General features: G+C 39.8%; 1 protein-coding gene across 10 annotated transcripts in view; it reads right to left on the reverse strand.

Moving 5' to 3' along the window:
• Positions 1–211: 211 nt before the first annotated feature.
• Positions 212–15,582, reverse strand: part of LOC110202339 (PHD finger protein 24-like) — a 39,172-nt gene continuing 23,801 nt past the window's right edge. For 6 of the 10 annotated variants that reach the window (XM_078152797.1, XM_078152793.1, XM_078152792.1 and 3 more), the window contains one exon: positions 3,282–4,733. In XM_078152797.1, the coding sequence (XP_078008923.1) occupies positions 4,623–4,733 (111 nt within the window). In that variant the 3' untranslated portion in view covers positions 3,282–4,622. The other 4 variants (XM_020978390.2, XM_020978385.2, XM_020978386.2 and 1 more) reach the window with 3 other exon arrangements.

Below are 15,582 nucleotides of genomic sequence, written 5' to 3' on the forward strand. Positions count from 1 at the left end.
AAATTTATTGCAGGTTTTGATAAAGGAGATATCCCCAAAAAGTAGAGTATTTCTGGCTTGCTTCCGTAAATTACTACCCTGTGCAAATGTGACCATATCTAATCTCCCTAGAATAGCTGAAGAACTGCATGATTACTGGCAGTTTCATGTATTGTGTTGTATTGTATTATGTACTAGACAAAATACAAATATTTTCCGTGAAGATAAAAAATTTGCATAATTTTCATTTTATTAAAGGTACAACAAACTTTAGTACAATTTGATCATGATGTTCAAAATCATTAGTCACTATTTACGTGGTTGTTTTTCTTTTCCTTTCCTAGTGTTGTCATCACTTTTGTACAGGGCTCTGAGTCTGTCTCACAAAAGTTCAGGTTTCTGTCAATAGAAGACGATAGTGAAGCATTAGCTCTAGCCAATCTTCCCTTTCCCACACACATTAACATAGGAATGCCATCTGTTCCATTCCTAAGGTGGCCAGTGATCAGCCGAGATCCATAACCATGTGAGTAGTGACTTTGTTGTTCTTTGTGCTTTGTCCTCAAAGAGGACCATGGCATCAGGAAGGTGATGTCATGACTTGCAGGTGAATTGGATTTAAGTGAGCGAGGGCTGGGCAAAGTCACCAGCCTCACTCTCTCCTCCAGAGCCATCTGGGTCCAGTGGCCAGATAGAGATAGTGACTTAGAACCATCTGGAAAAGAAAGCAAAAACAACTGTCTAAATGGTGATTTGGAAATAGCAGGCTTTTTAAATGGCAAATTTCAGTGACTCGACAACAATTCAGTGGGGAGGGAATATCTCAGTCACTGTCTGGCTGCACACCTGTGCTGCTTAGAGGGAACATTGATACTCGGTGTTTGGAACATACTGTGTGTTTAATTTAATAAATGTTGACTGATTGATCAGTACAGAACACAGTTAATATTTATCTTCAAAATACTGAAAACCCTGATTAGGACTTCATAAACCACAAATAATATCTCTACCTCCTCCCCCTGCCCCTTGGTCCTTGGATCCAATTTAAGGAAATTTCTAGATAAATGCCCATAAGAATATATAGGTTTTGATGAAGGCAACTAGGTGGCATAGTGGATTAAAGTGCTAGCCTTGGAGTCAGGAAGGGGGTTATGAGAATGGAATAAACGTTTATTTGGCACCTTCTGTATTTCCAGTCACTGTACTAAGTGCTGAATTCAAATCCTGCCTCAAGCACTTAGTAGCTGAGTGCCCCTGGGCAAGTCATTGAATGTTTCTGAGCCTCAATTTCCTCATTTGAAAAAATGGGGATAATAACACCTATTTCACGTTCTTGTGAGGATCAGATAAAATGATATGCGTAAAGCATTTTGCAAACTTTAAAGTGCTATTAAATGTTAGTTATTATTACTGCATAGAGCACCTTGGTATAGTGGAAAGTATGGTGTAGCCATTAGATGTGAGTCAGGGACCTGGTCTATGTTGGTTCTGCCATTAAGTAGTTTTGGACAAATCACTTAACTTCTTAAACTCAGGTAAAATTTTGGGTTACTTTATTCAATTCCATTTAACAAATATTTACACCCATTATGTGCAGAATGCTGTTCTTCATTCCTGTGGCTGCTAAGATGGGAGGAGAATGGCATCAGCTCTAAATTCTTCCTTACTCTACATTTCAAAACCTTTCAACATCATCCCTCATTTTCTCTTTCATTTCAGTTATTTTATTTTATTTTTAGGCAGTTGGGGTTAAGTGACTTGCCCAGGGTCACACAGCTAGTAAGTGTCAAGTGTTTGGTCTGAGGCTGGATTTGAACTCAGGTCCTCCTGACTTCAGGGCCGGTGCTCTAGCCACTGTGCCACCTAGCTGCCCCTCATTTCAGTTTAATGACCATATTGCCTTTCTTGCCAGATGCCCTCTTGGCAGATTGGCTTTTCTACCTCCAAATGCCCACCCCCTATCTCTCATCATCATCATCATCATCCACGCCATGACCCTAGGTTCCATCTTTGGCCCTCTTCTTTTTCTTCTTTACTCTCTACTCTCTCTTGATAATCTCATCAGCTCCTAGTTTCAATTATACAGATTATTCCAAAATCTATATGTCTAATACTTACTCCTCTTTTGACTTCCACTTGTCCAGTCATTTTAGCCGCATCCAACTCTCCATGAGCCCATTTGGGGTTTTCTTGCCAAAGATACTGGAGTGGTTTGTCATTTCCTTCTCCAGCTCATTTACAAATGAGGAAACTGAAGCAAACAGAGTTAAGTGACTTGCCCAAGGTCACATCACTAGTAAGTGTCTGAGGCCAGATTTGAACTCAGAGAGATGAGTCTTCCTGACTCCAGGCCAGGTACTCTATCCACTGAGTCACCTAGCTGCCCTTTGACCTCCAGGACTGAATCACAAACTATCTTGGCTTCTACATCTCAATAGTATTTCTAAAGCATTGGTTTGACCCATCCCTTCTCTTCAATAACCTCTAGTGAAACCCTATTAATTCTAGTAGCCCATACAGATTCCTCTGCTTGGTATTTAAAGTCCTTTATAATCTGGATCCAGCCTAACTTTTTCAACCTCATTAAACACTAATGCCTTCCATGTGCCATCTAGTACAGCTAGATTGACCTCCTTAAGATTCTTTACACAGAACCTCATTCCTGGAATGCACTCCTTTCTCACCTTTTCCTCTTAGTATCTCATAAAAAATTTAGCTCAAACTTTCACATATATTTATCTTGTATATTTTTATATAAGTACATGTTATCTACATACAAATTATATGTCCCTAGAAAATGTAAACTGTAGAGGGCCAGCTTTGGGGAGATGGAGGGCTTAGGCCAGCCCAGGTCTTACCTATAGATTGTACTAAGCCTGACAGCTGTGAAACTCAGGATGTTGGCTCACCCCCCCCCCCCCCGTTCCATTTCTTGAGAACAGGATGCAGGAAGGCAGGAAACGGATGGGGTACAGGACAGGACGCAGGAAAGAATGTAACAGACAAGGTACAAGGAAGTAAGGAAATCACTTAATTAGGTTTGTGCTTTTACTATTGCTTGATTCAGTACTATATAAGCCTGAGCCCTCAGATCAGTAAACAGAGTTTGTTCTTCACTGCTCTCACCTGGCCTGTGATTCTTTCTTTCTTCACACTCTGCCGGCATCAGACCACAGCCGGGGACGCAGGTGCTCCTGCAGTAAACTTCTTGAGGGCAAGGACTGTTTAATTTCTGTTCTATATATCCCAAGCGGATGGCCTTACACATACTAGGTGCTAATGTTTGTTGACTGACTGAAAGATGAAACAGGTAAGGTTTCAGAATGAAAAATGTTTTATAATGTCTCATATTGTCTTTGTGATCAAGATAGAGAGATATGGTGTCAAATTCAAATAAATTCAAAATCCCTGAAGGCCTCATACTGATTTAGAAAATCACAAACTAGTATTATCTATATTGCACTGTATTTTTATTCATTTTGTTAAACATTTTCTAAGTGCACTTTTATCTGGTTCAGGCCACACTCTGGAGTTTTACAGGCCTCCCTGGGCCAGCAGCCCTCAGGCGTGCCATCTCTGGTAGGTGATAGTAGGCTCATTCAGGACTAGATTGAATGACTGGAGGCATTAATGAGTCAATGTCAACTTGAAGGGAGCTGTCTAGTGGAATTTCCCAGGAACCTGGCCTGGATCCTAGGCACATATATGCTATTTGTGTGTATATATGTATGTAAATATATATGTGTGTGTGTGTGTATATATATACATGCTCCTGATACACATTTATATTTGCAAATGACAAAGACATAGATGAGAACTATCAAATGTGTTGCTAATATTAAGTTAAGAGGGACAGCTAATATGTTGAATAGAAGGGTCAAGGTCCCTAAAAAGTTCAGCAGGCTAGAAGGAAGGGCCAAGTGAATCTAATTAGACTTCATCAAGGATAAATAAAAATATTACACGTGTATTTGAAAAATCAACTGTAGAAGAGGGATGTATGAGAAGACAATAGTTGGTGTAAAATTCAAAATAGACATGAAGTGGATCTAAAGTTAGATTCTGGACAAGATGGATGATGACTTCCAAAGAATAGTTACTAGTGATTCTATGTCAGGTTGGAAAGTAGTCTTCAATGGAGGCCCCCTGGGATGTCTGGCTATTCTTGAGCTGTTTACCATTCTTTATCAATGTTTTGAATAGATGATATGGGGCAGCTGAATCGTATAGTGAATAGAGTGCTGGGTCTGGAATCAGGAAGACTCATCTTCCTGAGTTCAAATCAGGCCTTAGACATTTACTAGCTGGGTGACTGTGATCAAGTCACTTAACTATGTTTTCCTCAGTTTCCTCATCTGTAAAATGAGCTAGAGAAGGAAAATGAAAAATGACTGAACAACAAATAGATGATGTGCTTTTAAAATTTCAGATGACAAAAAGCTCACGCGATGGATGCCGAGACAGAATTCCAAAGGCTTTTGATAAGGCAGAACAACTGGGTGGTATCTAATAAGATGACATTTAACAAGGATGAATTTAGAATCTTACATTTGGGTTTAAGAAATCAACTTCACTGGTACAAAAGCAGGGGAGATGTGGCCAGACAACCGTTCTTTTGAAAAAGAGCTGGGGACTTTAGTCAATTAAAAGCTCAATCTCAGTGAATGGCAGGATCCAGAGAAGGGCAGCCCGGAAAGGGAAGGACCATCTTCATGCCACATGGGAATCATTTGAAGGAAAGGGGATGTTTTAGCCTGGAGAAGAAAAGACTTAGTTTAGAAAGGGAGGAGTGGTGGTGCTGCTGGTGTTAGACATTACAGCTGTCTTCAAGTGAATGCAGGTTGTTGCATGGAACAGGGATTAGGCTTGCTCTGCCTGGCCTCAGAGAGAAACTAAAAATAATGGAATAGATGGCAGGTGCTCAAATGCAAATTTAAGCTTGAAGACTAACTAACAGTTTCATTGTTCAGTTGTTTCAATTGTGTCCAACTCTTTATTGATCCCATTTGGAGTTTTCTTGGCAAAGATTCTAGAGTAGTTTGCCATTTCCTTCTGCAGTTCATTTTATAGATTAGGAAACTGAAGTAAACAATGTTAGGTGACTTGCCCAGGGTCACACAGCTGGTAGGTGTCCAAGGTTGGATTTGAACTCAGGTCTTCCTATCTCCCCTCCTAACAATTAGAGCTATCCAAAAGTGGAATGGAACTCCTAAGGAGGTAGTGGGTATCCTATTTGAAGCTCAGGCTGGTTTATCATTTGTCCAATATGATAGAGTGTATTTTTTGTGCAGGTCCTGTTTTGCTTAGATAATCTTTAGGTTTCCTTTTACCTTTGGGACTTTGTGAATCAAAAGTATGACATGTCCATTAGAAAGATAACACAACTTTAGGCTGTATTAAGAGAAGCAGTATTGACAATGAAGTAGTATATGTTTGGTTCTACCTGCAGCATTTAGGAAAGTTATTGACAAATGGGTATGTATTCTCAGGAGAATGACCAGTCCATATAGTGATCTGGTTAAAATAACTGGGAAGGTGAGAATCTTATTTTACTTTAGTCTACTCAGACCACATCTGAAGTACTCTTTCTTTTACTTTCTTTTCTTCTTTCTTTCCTCTTTCATTTCCTTCTCTCCCTTTTTTCTCTTCCTTCCTCCCCCCTCCCTGTTTCTCTCTGTCTCTGTCTTTTCTCTCTCTCTTTCCTTCTTTTTCTCCTCTTCCTTCTCTTCCCTATCCTTCTCAGTCTGGAAGTACATCATTCACTAGTTCAATCCTAATCCCAACTGGCATGGAACCTTTACTCTGCTCTGTTTTTGTGCCATGGGCTGGTTCACCTCTCTCCTGAGGCAGCCTAGTGGCCCTTGGCTCCTGGAGGTGCTGGACTTAGTGTGGACCACCAATTGGCTTCAGACCTACTGCAGCTTAGAACTCCCGTCCTCAAGTAACCTGCCAGCCTTAGCTTTCCCAATAGGTAGGGCTACAAATACAGGCCACCATGCTTGGCTAATGTGTTTCTACATGCAATGGTTTAGGAAGGGTTTTGACAAATAGGTAGCAAAGCAATCAGGATATAGGATGATGAGCTCAAAGTAACCAGAGATGTTTAGCCTAGAGAAAGAAAGCCTTGGGGGAAAATTATAGTCGTATGCGAGGGCCAGTCACACGAAAAGCCTTGTTTTTCTGTGTCTCCAAAGACCAGTCCTATGTATAAGGAGTGGATAGTGCAGAAAGGGAGTGTTCTTTTCAATACAAGGAACACCTTAACAATTAGAGTTGACCCCAAGTGGAATGGGCTGCCTCGGGAGGGAGGTGGGTTGCCTTGTGAGTGAAGAGCATCAAGAAGAGGCTATGGGATCCTTTGCTAGGGCTCTTTAGAGAGGATTCCTTGACTGGTATGGGATGAGGGGGCTGGACTAGAGCACCCTTCCAAATGCAAGATTTATGTGAGGATGAGTGCCTGAGGGCAAAGAGCCCACAGTGAGAATGAAAGAGGGGGACAAAGACGATGGTGAAAGAATCTGGACACTGTAAGAATAGACTGTCTTTAGAGATCACAGATATACAGACTGAGAAAACTCTGTCAGAATATTTTTCAAGTGTGGCTCAAACTGGATCTGTATCTGTTCTATGAGGGGAAGCAATCAGTTATGGTTTAACACTGCTGGTTTTGGTGGGCGCGGGGTGATCCTCTCCCATCCCATGCCTGGGCCTTGGGGTACTGAAGTCCCAAGCTCCTTGGGGTGGTGTACTAACAGTGGAGCTCTCGACATTTGGATTCAGCAGAGACAGGCATTGGAACTCCAGGTTTGTGGTCTTTGTCGACAAAGTTCCCAAACCTCTCTGAGCCTCAGTTTCCCTCAAACAGAGCTAATGCTATCTGTACTACCTACCTCACCCTGCTGTTGTGAGGATCGAATGAAGCATCATGTATGAGGTAGATTTGTAAACCCTGAAGTCTCTCAGAGTATCAGCTTTCCATTTGTCTGTGTGATTTACATGTTTCTCTAGCACCTCCGCCTGCATGGAGTAATATTGTTTCCCACAAGAAGATTGACCCGCGTATAAATTGCTTCGCTGATGACTTCATAGGAGCAGAGACTATCTTTTTCTTTCTTTGCAATACTAGTACTTAGCACAGTACCTGCCACTGTGGCTGCTGAAAGTCACACAATTAACCACTTGCTGTCCTATTCTCCTCAATTCCCTCAATTTCCTCAGCACAAAGTAGGCACTTAATAAATGTTTATTGACTGATCTGAGAAAGAAATAGAGGAGATAAAGGAAGGCCTTAAGAGCCCTCAAGTAAATGTCAACAAAGTCAAGGGGTATGTGAATTTTAACTTTGTTCTCTTAGAAGTGGCTCTAATCAACCAGGGTTTCTCCAAACTCCCTTTCACTCTATAATTAATACAGGCAATCCTTTGCTGGGGATTAATTTTTTTAAAAATGTACAAAATTTTTTTTGTGCACTGATTTCTCTATCTTGGACATTTCCACTAAACCTCAGAAAATGCTAAGTTGCATCTTAGTTGAGGTTTAAGTCCAGAATTTTTTAAAGTGGGAGTGAAAAAAAAACTCCCAATAATAACAAAAAAGAAAGGTCTGAACTAAATTTAAAGGCATATAGAAAATGCATGTTCTTATTGAATACCTCAGTTTTTAAAGGGAACTTCTACATGAGAGAGGCTTAAAGTATACAATTCTAATTTCCTCAGTATTGGTTGAGCACCTTCTGTATGCAGAAAGAATTATTAGGTGCTGGAAAAGGTAAGACAGAGTCTCTACTCTTAGGGAGTTTAGAGTATTGAGTGGATAAGAACCATATATAAATAACCATAATATAATTTGAACTATGAAAAATGCTTGAAAGAGGTCCTAATCAAGAAAGGCAGGAAGGACCATTACAGTAGTTTTTTTTTTTAGCAGCACATTTAAAAAAATCAGTTTCGTAATTGATGTCTTTTTTATATCTCCATAATTTTCCTCCATAAAAAATAAGCCTAACTGGTCATTACTTTGAAAAAGTCTGAAAACATGTGCAATGTACACTTGTGGACCTCCCAACTCTGCAAAGAGATGGAGCAGACATGTCTTCCCACATATCTTCCTTTGACCCCTGCTTGTTTTTTATAATTTTGATATTTATATTTATAATTTTGACTTTTGATATTTTTTTAGTGGTTGTTCTGTTTACATTGTTGTAGTCATTATATATATTGTTTTCTTGGCTCTGCTTACTTCTCTTTGTTATCATTTTATATATCTTTTTCCAGGCTTCTCTGTATTCACCACATTAGTCATTTCTAACAGTATAGTAATATTCTATTATATTTATATATCAAAATTTGATTAGCCATTCCCCAATCAATGGACATCAACTTTGTTTCCAATTCTTTGTGAGGGCTTTTAGCAGCACTTTTTAAGTTAAAAAAATTCATATATTTTATTTTTCCCCAATTACATGTTAAAACATTTTTTTTACATTTAAAAAAAAAGTTTTGAGTTCCAAATTCTATCCTTCCCTTCCTCCTTCTCTCCCCTCTTCCTGAGATGGTAAGCAATCAGATATAGTTTATAATTATGCAATCATATAAAACATTTCTATATTGGTCATATTGTGCAAGAAGACTCAAAAGAAAAGGGAAGGAAGGAAGGAAGGAAGAAAGAAAGAAAAAGAAAGAAAGAAAGAAAGAAAAAGAAAGAAAGAAAGAAAGAAAGAAATAGCGTGCTTCAGTCTGTATTCAAACAATATCAGTTCTTTCTCTGGAGGTGGATAGTAAACTTCATCATTAGTCCTTTGGGATTGTCTTAGATCATTATATTGTTGAGAATAGCTAAGTCATTCGCAGTTCTTCATAGTACAGTATTGTTGTTACTGTGTACAGCATTCTCCTGGTTCTATTCACTTCATTTTGCATCAGTTCATATAAGTCTTTCCAGGTTTTTCTGAAATTGTTCTGCTTGTCATTTCTGATAGCACAATAATATTCCACTGCAATCATATACCACAGCTTGTGGTGCCATTCCCCACTTGATGGGCATCTCTTTAATTTCCAATTCTTAGCCACCACAAAAAGAGCTGTTTAGCAGCACTTTTAATGAAAGGATTAACTGTAGCTCTTAACTCAAAGCAAGCATGGGTGTTAAACATATTTATCATTCCCTAATGGTATATGTAGGTTCCTAACATTTACTTCATAACCTTTGGGTGAGCACTTAATTCAATGATTTAACTGGGCTGTTGCCTAAGATGTGAACCCATCTTCACCTGAGCACCCATTTTATTCTAATAACCTAATCAGAATTCCATCTCCAATGAGTGATAGAGGAAAAAGGGCAAGGCTTTCCCGAGCTGGTCACTTTCCTTTAAATGATTTGTAGGTGGTTTTAGAAGACTCTGAAATAGTCTCTCAAGCCTCTGTTTTGTTTGTTTTGTTTTATTCATCCACCTCTATAAACCAGCTGAGTGGAAGTGAGTTTCTCTCATAAAGTTAACATCTTACTTTACCTAATTGGGTTTTTTTTTCAACAAGAGATATTAAAATGCTGTTTCTTTTTAACATCAATTTATTTGTAGCCTCTTCTGCAGGAGCCTTTATGTTGATACTTATTGTGTTTTCTAAGCGGTTTGTGGTTTAAAACAGCATGCTATTAAAAGTGTTATTTTAAAATGAAGACAATATTGTGGCTTCCTTTCTCCTCCCCTCTTTCCTCCTTCACTCAGCAGGGTCTACTTAGCAGAAAATGGTTACTACAGAGTCAGTTGCAAGTTTTCTGCCTGAATGACTCAATTTTCCTTTTTATGATTCAGACAATAGTAGTTGCTCCCTATCTGACCTTCAACTAATTGACAAACATTGCTGTAGTTTCTGTTAGGATACTATGGTGTCAGAAATTTCTCTGTAGCCAGCTAAGCAAGTTTGGCATGCCATTACCTTGAATGTTTCGCAGATAGCATTTCCAGGTATAAACTATCTGTCTATCACTGTCCAGAAAGAATATAGATGGAATGGAATATTGGTCTGTCCAGTGCCATTCATGCTGAATGGGAGTAAATGAAGTTGGAATCTTTATCCAAGCCAAGACCCCAGGTCAGTCCAAATGATAGGAAGTTTTCTCCTTCCCAAGGCAAACCCCTCAACATGAACTCTGGATCACATTTTCTCTCTTCCAGCAGGTTGCAATGGCCCCTCCATAATCCTCATTTTTTTCTCTAATCTTTAATCTCTCCCTGTTTGCTGGCTACAAACACACTTTCCTTTTTTTTTTTTGGCGAGGCAATTGGGGTTAAGTGACTTGCCCAGAGTCCCACAGCTAGTGTCAAGTGTCTCAGGTCCTCCTGAGTCCAGGGCCAGTGCTCTATCCACTGGGCAACCTAGCTGCCCCATCTCCTTTCCTTTTAAAAACAAAACTAGGAACAAAACAAAACACTTTTCATTTGGTCTGACTATCCCTGCAAGTTGTTGCCTTCCATCTTTCTTCACCCTCTTGGTGAAACTATTTGAGAATGCCTCTACTTATCTGCTTTCACTTCTAAACCTTCTGATCTGGCTTTTGAATTTTTTCTTCCACTGAATCTGGTCTCTCCAAAGTTATCAGTGATCTCTAGTGCTGATTCTCATCCAGGATCTCTTTTCCAGTATTTGATGCTGTCAACAGCCCTTTTCTTCTGGCTGTTGTCTCTTCTTTGGGTTTTTGTTTTTTTACACTGCTCTCTCTTGGTCCCAATGTCTGCCTGACTGCTTCCTTCCCCCTCCTTTGATGCATCTTCATCCAGGGCAATTCCACTCAGGGCATCCACAAGGGCCAATCCTCAAGACTTGCCTGAGTCCTCAATACTATCTGACTTGGTGATCTCATCAGCTCCTGTGAGTTCAATTATCTTTCTGCAGATGATTCCCAGATCTATATATCCAGCCCTACTCTCTCTTGAGTTCCAGTTTTTGAGTCACCAAGTTGCCTTTCAGATATACCAAATGGTGGCCCATGGGCATCTCCTTTATCTTTCCTCTCAAACTTTTCCTCTTCCCAACTCTCCTCTTACAGTTAAGGGCACCACCATTATCCCAGTAAGCCAGGCTTGCAACCTCTGTCAGCCTCAACTTCTGACATATAACCTAATTCCATGAATTGTTTAATTCAATCATGTCTGACTCTTCATGACCTCATTATTGAGTTTTCTTGGCAAAGACACTGGAGTAATTTGCCATTTTCTTCTCCAGGGGAAGGCTTGAGTCTTCCTGACTCCAGGCCCGGTGTTCTATCCATTGAGCCACTTTCGCTGCCTCCAAATTCCTAATTCCCTAGCATCTTTCAATTATGCACCTTTCTCTCCCTTCGTATGTAAAATGCCTGTGTAGTCCTCATCTCCACACACTTGGATTATTGCCTTAGTCTGCTTGTTGATTTCCCTGCCTCAGGTTTCTCTTTCTGCAATTTATCTTTCATTCACTTACAAAAGTGACTCTCCTAAAGCAAAGAGTTACTCCCTGACATAACTCTAATGGTTCCCTATGATTTCTTTTTTTTTTAAATGCATAATTTACTTGTTCACTATGATTTCAAAGATCAAATACAAAATCCTTTGTTGGGGATTTAGAGCCCTTCACAACCTGACACCTTTTTCACCTTTCCAATATTACATTTTACTCTCTTCTACCAACTCTACAAAGGCAGCTAAGGGGTGAAGTGGATAGAGAACCAGCCCTGGAGTCAGGAGGACCTGAGTTCAAATTTGGCCCTAGACACTTACTAGCTGTGTGACCCTGGGCAAGTCACTTAAATTCTGTCTCTGTTCCTTATCTGTTATGAGCTGGAGAAGGAAATGGCAAACCATTCTAGTATCTCTGCCAAGAAATCTCCAAATGGGGTCATGAAGAGTCGGTCACAACTAAAACAACTCAAGAACAGCAGCAACAACTATGATCCAACTACAGCCGACTACTTGTTTCTCCCACAAGAAGACATTGTCTTGTGTCTTTGCTTTGGCTGTCTCCTGTGGTGGAATGCTCTCCTTCCCAAATTAGTGTGAATCCAGGCTTCCTTCAAGTTCAGTTCAAATCTGACTTTCTACAAGACCTTTCCCAATCCCTTTGTTAGCAGCACATATAATTTCTTATGTATGTAGTTATTTTACATGTTTTCTCTCATTAGAATGTAAGCTCCTTGAGGGTAAGGATTATATTTTTGGCCTTTCTTTGTTTTCCTTGGAGGTAAGGATAATAATAAATGCTTGTTGAATGATTCCATTTAATCTCGTCACTGGACTTCTTTAACTATTTCCTCTCTTCTACCTCAGGTCAAAACTCCTCTCCTTGTTAAGAGAAGAAATTGCCATAGATGGAAGACTTTGGTGTTACAGAGAGAGAGCAACATGAAGATAATCACTGGACTAAATACAACACTGACATTTTTCTTTTAGCAATGCTGCTTGTTATGGTTCTTTGACGCATTAGGCTAATCATCTTGTTTCACAACAGGCAAAGACCATTATTGCCTACACTTGATTATATTTTGAAGGGCATCTTTGTGCTGGTTATTGGATTCCTGGTTTTTTTTTATACATGACTTCCAACTACACAACATAGATGGCAGACTTGGAGGAATGCAGCCCAGGATCTTTACAGTTAGCACTTACTGTTGCCAATGGGTCCCATTACCCACATGTGAACTTCTTTGTCAATTATTTTAATTTTCTTTGGTATGAATTTTAAATTCTAAAACTATCAGTTTCAATAAACACAAATTCCTTTAACAGTGTTAACTAAATGCATGCCTTCTCTATTGCTGCTTTTCTTTTTGGACTTGTTGGGGGAGGTGAAGACACAGTAAGAAAACTTCAGAAATTTAAGCCCCTTTAGTCATAGGATCTTACATCTAGAGCTAAAAGAAACCTAAGGGGCCATGTCTAATTCAATCCCCCACATCTTACAAATGGGCAAACTGAGGGCCAGGAAGTTAATTTATCTAATCCTGACCTTGTGCCAAAGAAATGATAGGAGACAAGCTTTGTAAAAGTATAGATTTCCTTAGATGGTTTTTTTTAAGATAATAGGTGGCATTTATGTAATACTTTATGAGCACAATATGGCATATTATCTCATTTGAGCCTCACAACAACCTTATGAAGGAGGTGTTGTCACCCCCATATTACAGAAGGGAAAAGGGAGGCTAAATGAGGTTAAGTGACTTCCCTGAGGCTACATGCCTAGTGATTAGACATGTCAGGTAGGTTTCCAAGTGTACAACTCTAGGCACCTACCTGTCTTTTAAGAGTATTCCAAGGTGAGGCAGCTAGGTGGCAGAGTGGATAGAGCACCGGCCCTGGATTCAGGAGGACCTGAGTTCAAAATCGGCCTCAGACACATAACACTTACTAGCTGTGTGACCCTGGGCAAGTCACTTAACCCCCATTGCCCAACCAAAAAAAAAAAGTATCCCTAGGGAACTGACTGTTCTCCCAAAACCTGTTTGCTTCTTGTTACTTGATTACATGTATAAACCAGGTAAACAGAATATGAATTTTTCTCATAAAGTTGTCAACTCTGGTAACAAATGAGTCACAGAGGTTTTGCTACCGCTATTAACTCTAAAAATGCCAAAGAGCTCACATAGATTATAAGCAAAAAGCTTTCTTTATTCTATTGGGGGAGGGAAATTAGACATGTTTCAGGGCCTCTCCTGTCAGAGATCCAAGGCAGTGAGGCTAAACCTTGATTTATATGTGTGTGGCTAGACAAAGAATCAAACAGTGTGGTATAGTAGAAGAGGTGAGCACAACTGCAACAGTGAGGCAAGGTTGCTAGTGCCCAAAAAGTCCATTCATTGCAGGTCTTCATGTCTAGACCTGCTGGTGCTTGCCCAAGCTCAGGGACCGTTAGTTCTGTGATTTAGTTGTAGCAGAGTTCATCCAGAGAGGGAGTGCCAAGGATTATTGTTATGCCAAGCTCTGGCACAGCTTGCTTGCTAAGCCTTAGCTCTGGAAAACAGGGTGTCTTCTAATAGTAAAAAGAGAGGAGTGGTCTTGGATCCCAACAAAGCTAACACCCCATTTTATCTAATTTTTTTCCCCAGAAAGTGATATTAAACTGCTGTTACTCTCAATATCAGTGCATTTCCAATTTTCTCTGTGTAGCCTTGTTTCTCAGAAACTGTACTTGCCCAAGTAACACTTTCCTCATGTTTTTTTTTTTAATAAAGGTAATGCTATGAACACCCAGTAAGCTGGTCTCCTTAGCAGCAATGGACTCCTGGACCAATTTCAAGTTTTCTTTCTGAATGACAGTCTTCTACTTTTGTGATTCAGACACAGGCAAGCTATTTCTTACTTCACCTTGAACTAACTGCAGTTTCAGTGCAGAGACTTTTGTTGTCATCTCTAAAATGTCCCCCGGAACCTCATGCAATTCCTGGTCTATTAACAGGTTTTCCTCTGCTAGAGGAGAGCACCTCCAGGAGCTGTCTAAGAATTATATTAATTATTAAATGGTGAAGAGCATGTTTTTGAAACAGGGACTGATATCTATGGAGGATGACTTCATTAAGAGTACTTCTTAGGCTCTCCTCTGTCTAAAATACCCGTCCATATCACTGCTTAGAAATAGTCCTAGATGAGATGGCCTGCTGGTGTCAGATGACTGGCAACAGTATTGAAATGAATAAAATTTGAATTCATGTTCAAGACAGGAGTCTGGCAATTTGAATAAGGAAAAGTTCGTGGCTCTGGAGATAGAAGGGACCTCAGAGGTCATCTAATCCAAACCCTTCATTTTTCTTTTCTTTTAAAATCAGCTTGTTGAATTTTATTAGCCATGCAGTTGGGTTTATGCATAGAAAAGTTGATGAAAGCATTAAAGAGCCATCTAGTTTCAGTGGAAAGGAGAGAGAGCCCCTGTCGCTTCAGACCTCACCATTTCATGCATGAGGAAACTGAAATCCAAGGAAGTTGACAGCTTGCCTGAGGTTACACAGGTAGTGAGTGGTGGTGGGGGGGGGAGCATTTAACCTTGAGTCTCTGACCCTAGAGAGTGTTTTCTCCACTGTACCACCCCTATCTCTGAACTATACATAACTTTGTCCTCAGATGTCTTTAATATTCTTCTTTTGTTCCTCACCCCAGGCAAAAATTCCTCCAGGCTTTACTGACTCAAGGTACTAACACTGAGATGGAAGATGTTGCTGATGGCTGGGGTCTCTTTTGCAAGTACTCGCTCTCCTAACACACATTTCCCTGGGCTATGTGATTCTTTGCTGGACCTGCTTAGTTTTTTGCAGGCCTCCTTATTAAAGCTTTTAGATTCCTATTGTTCACCATTACACACATGAGCTCCAACTATAGAAGGCATATTACACATTTTGAGAAATGTATGCCAAGATCTTTCAATTTGGGCTTGCTGGTGCCAAAATTCAGGTGTAAAAATTCATATTTCAATTTTAACTTTCTTTATCATGAAGCTTAAACTTTAAAGCTGTTAATTACAAAACCAAAAACTAACAGTTAAGTACTAGAGGAACTCACAAAAATGTCCAGGGCTCTCTGGCCTTAGCAGAACAGCTTTGGGGCCTTGCTAGTTGGTCAGTCAACACTCATATAGTAAGCACTTA

Source organism: Phascolarctos cinereus, unplaced genomic scaffold (genome assembly GCF_003287225.1).
Source record: "Phascolarctos cinereus isolate Bilbo 61053 unplaced genomic scaffold, phaCin_HiC Scaffold_4;HRSCAF=312, whole genome shotgun sequence".
NCBI lineage: Eukaryota > Metazoa > Chordata > Mammalia > Diprotodontia > Phascolarctidae > Phascolarctos > Phascolarctos cinereus.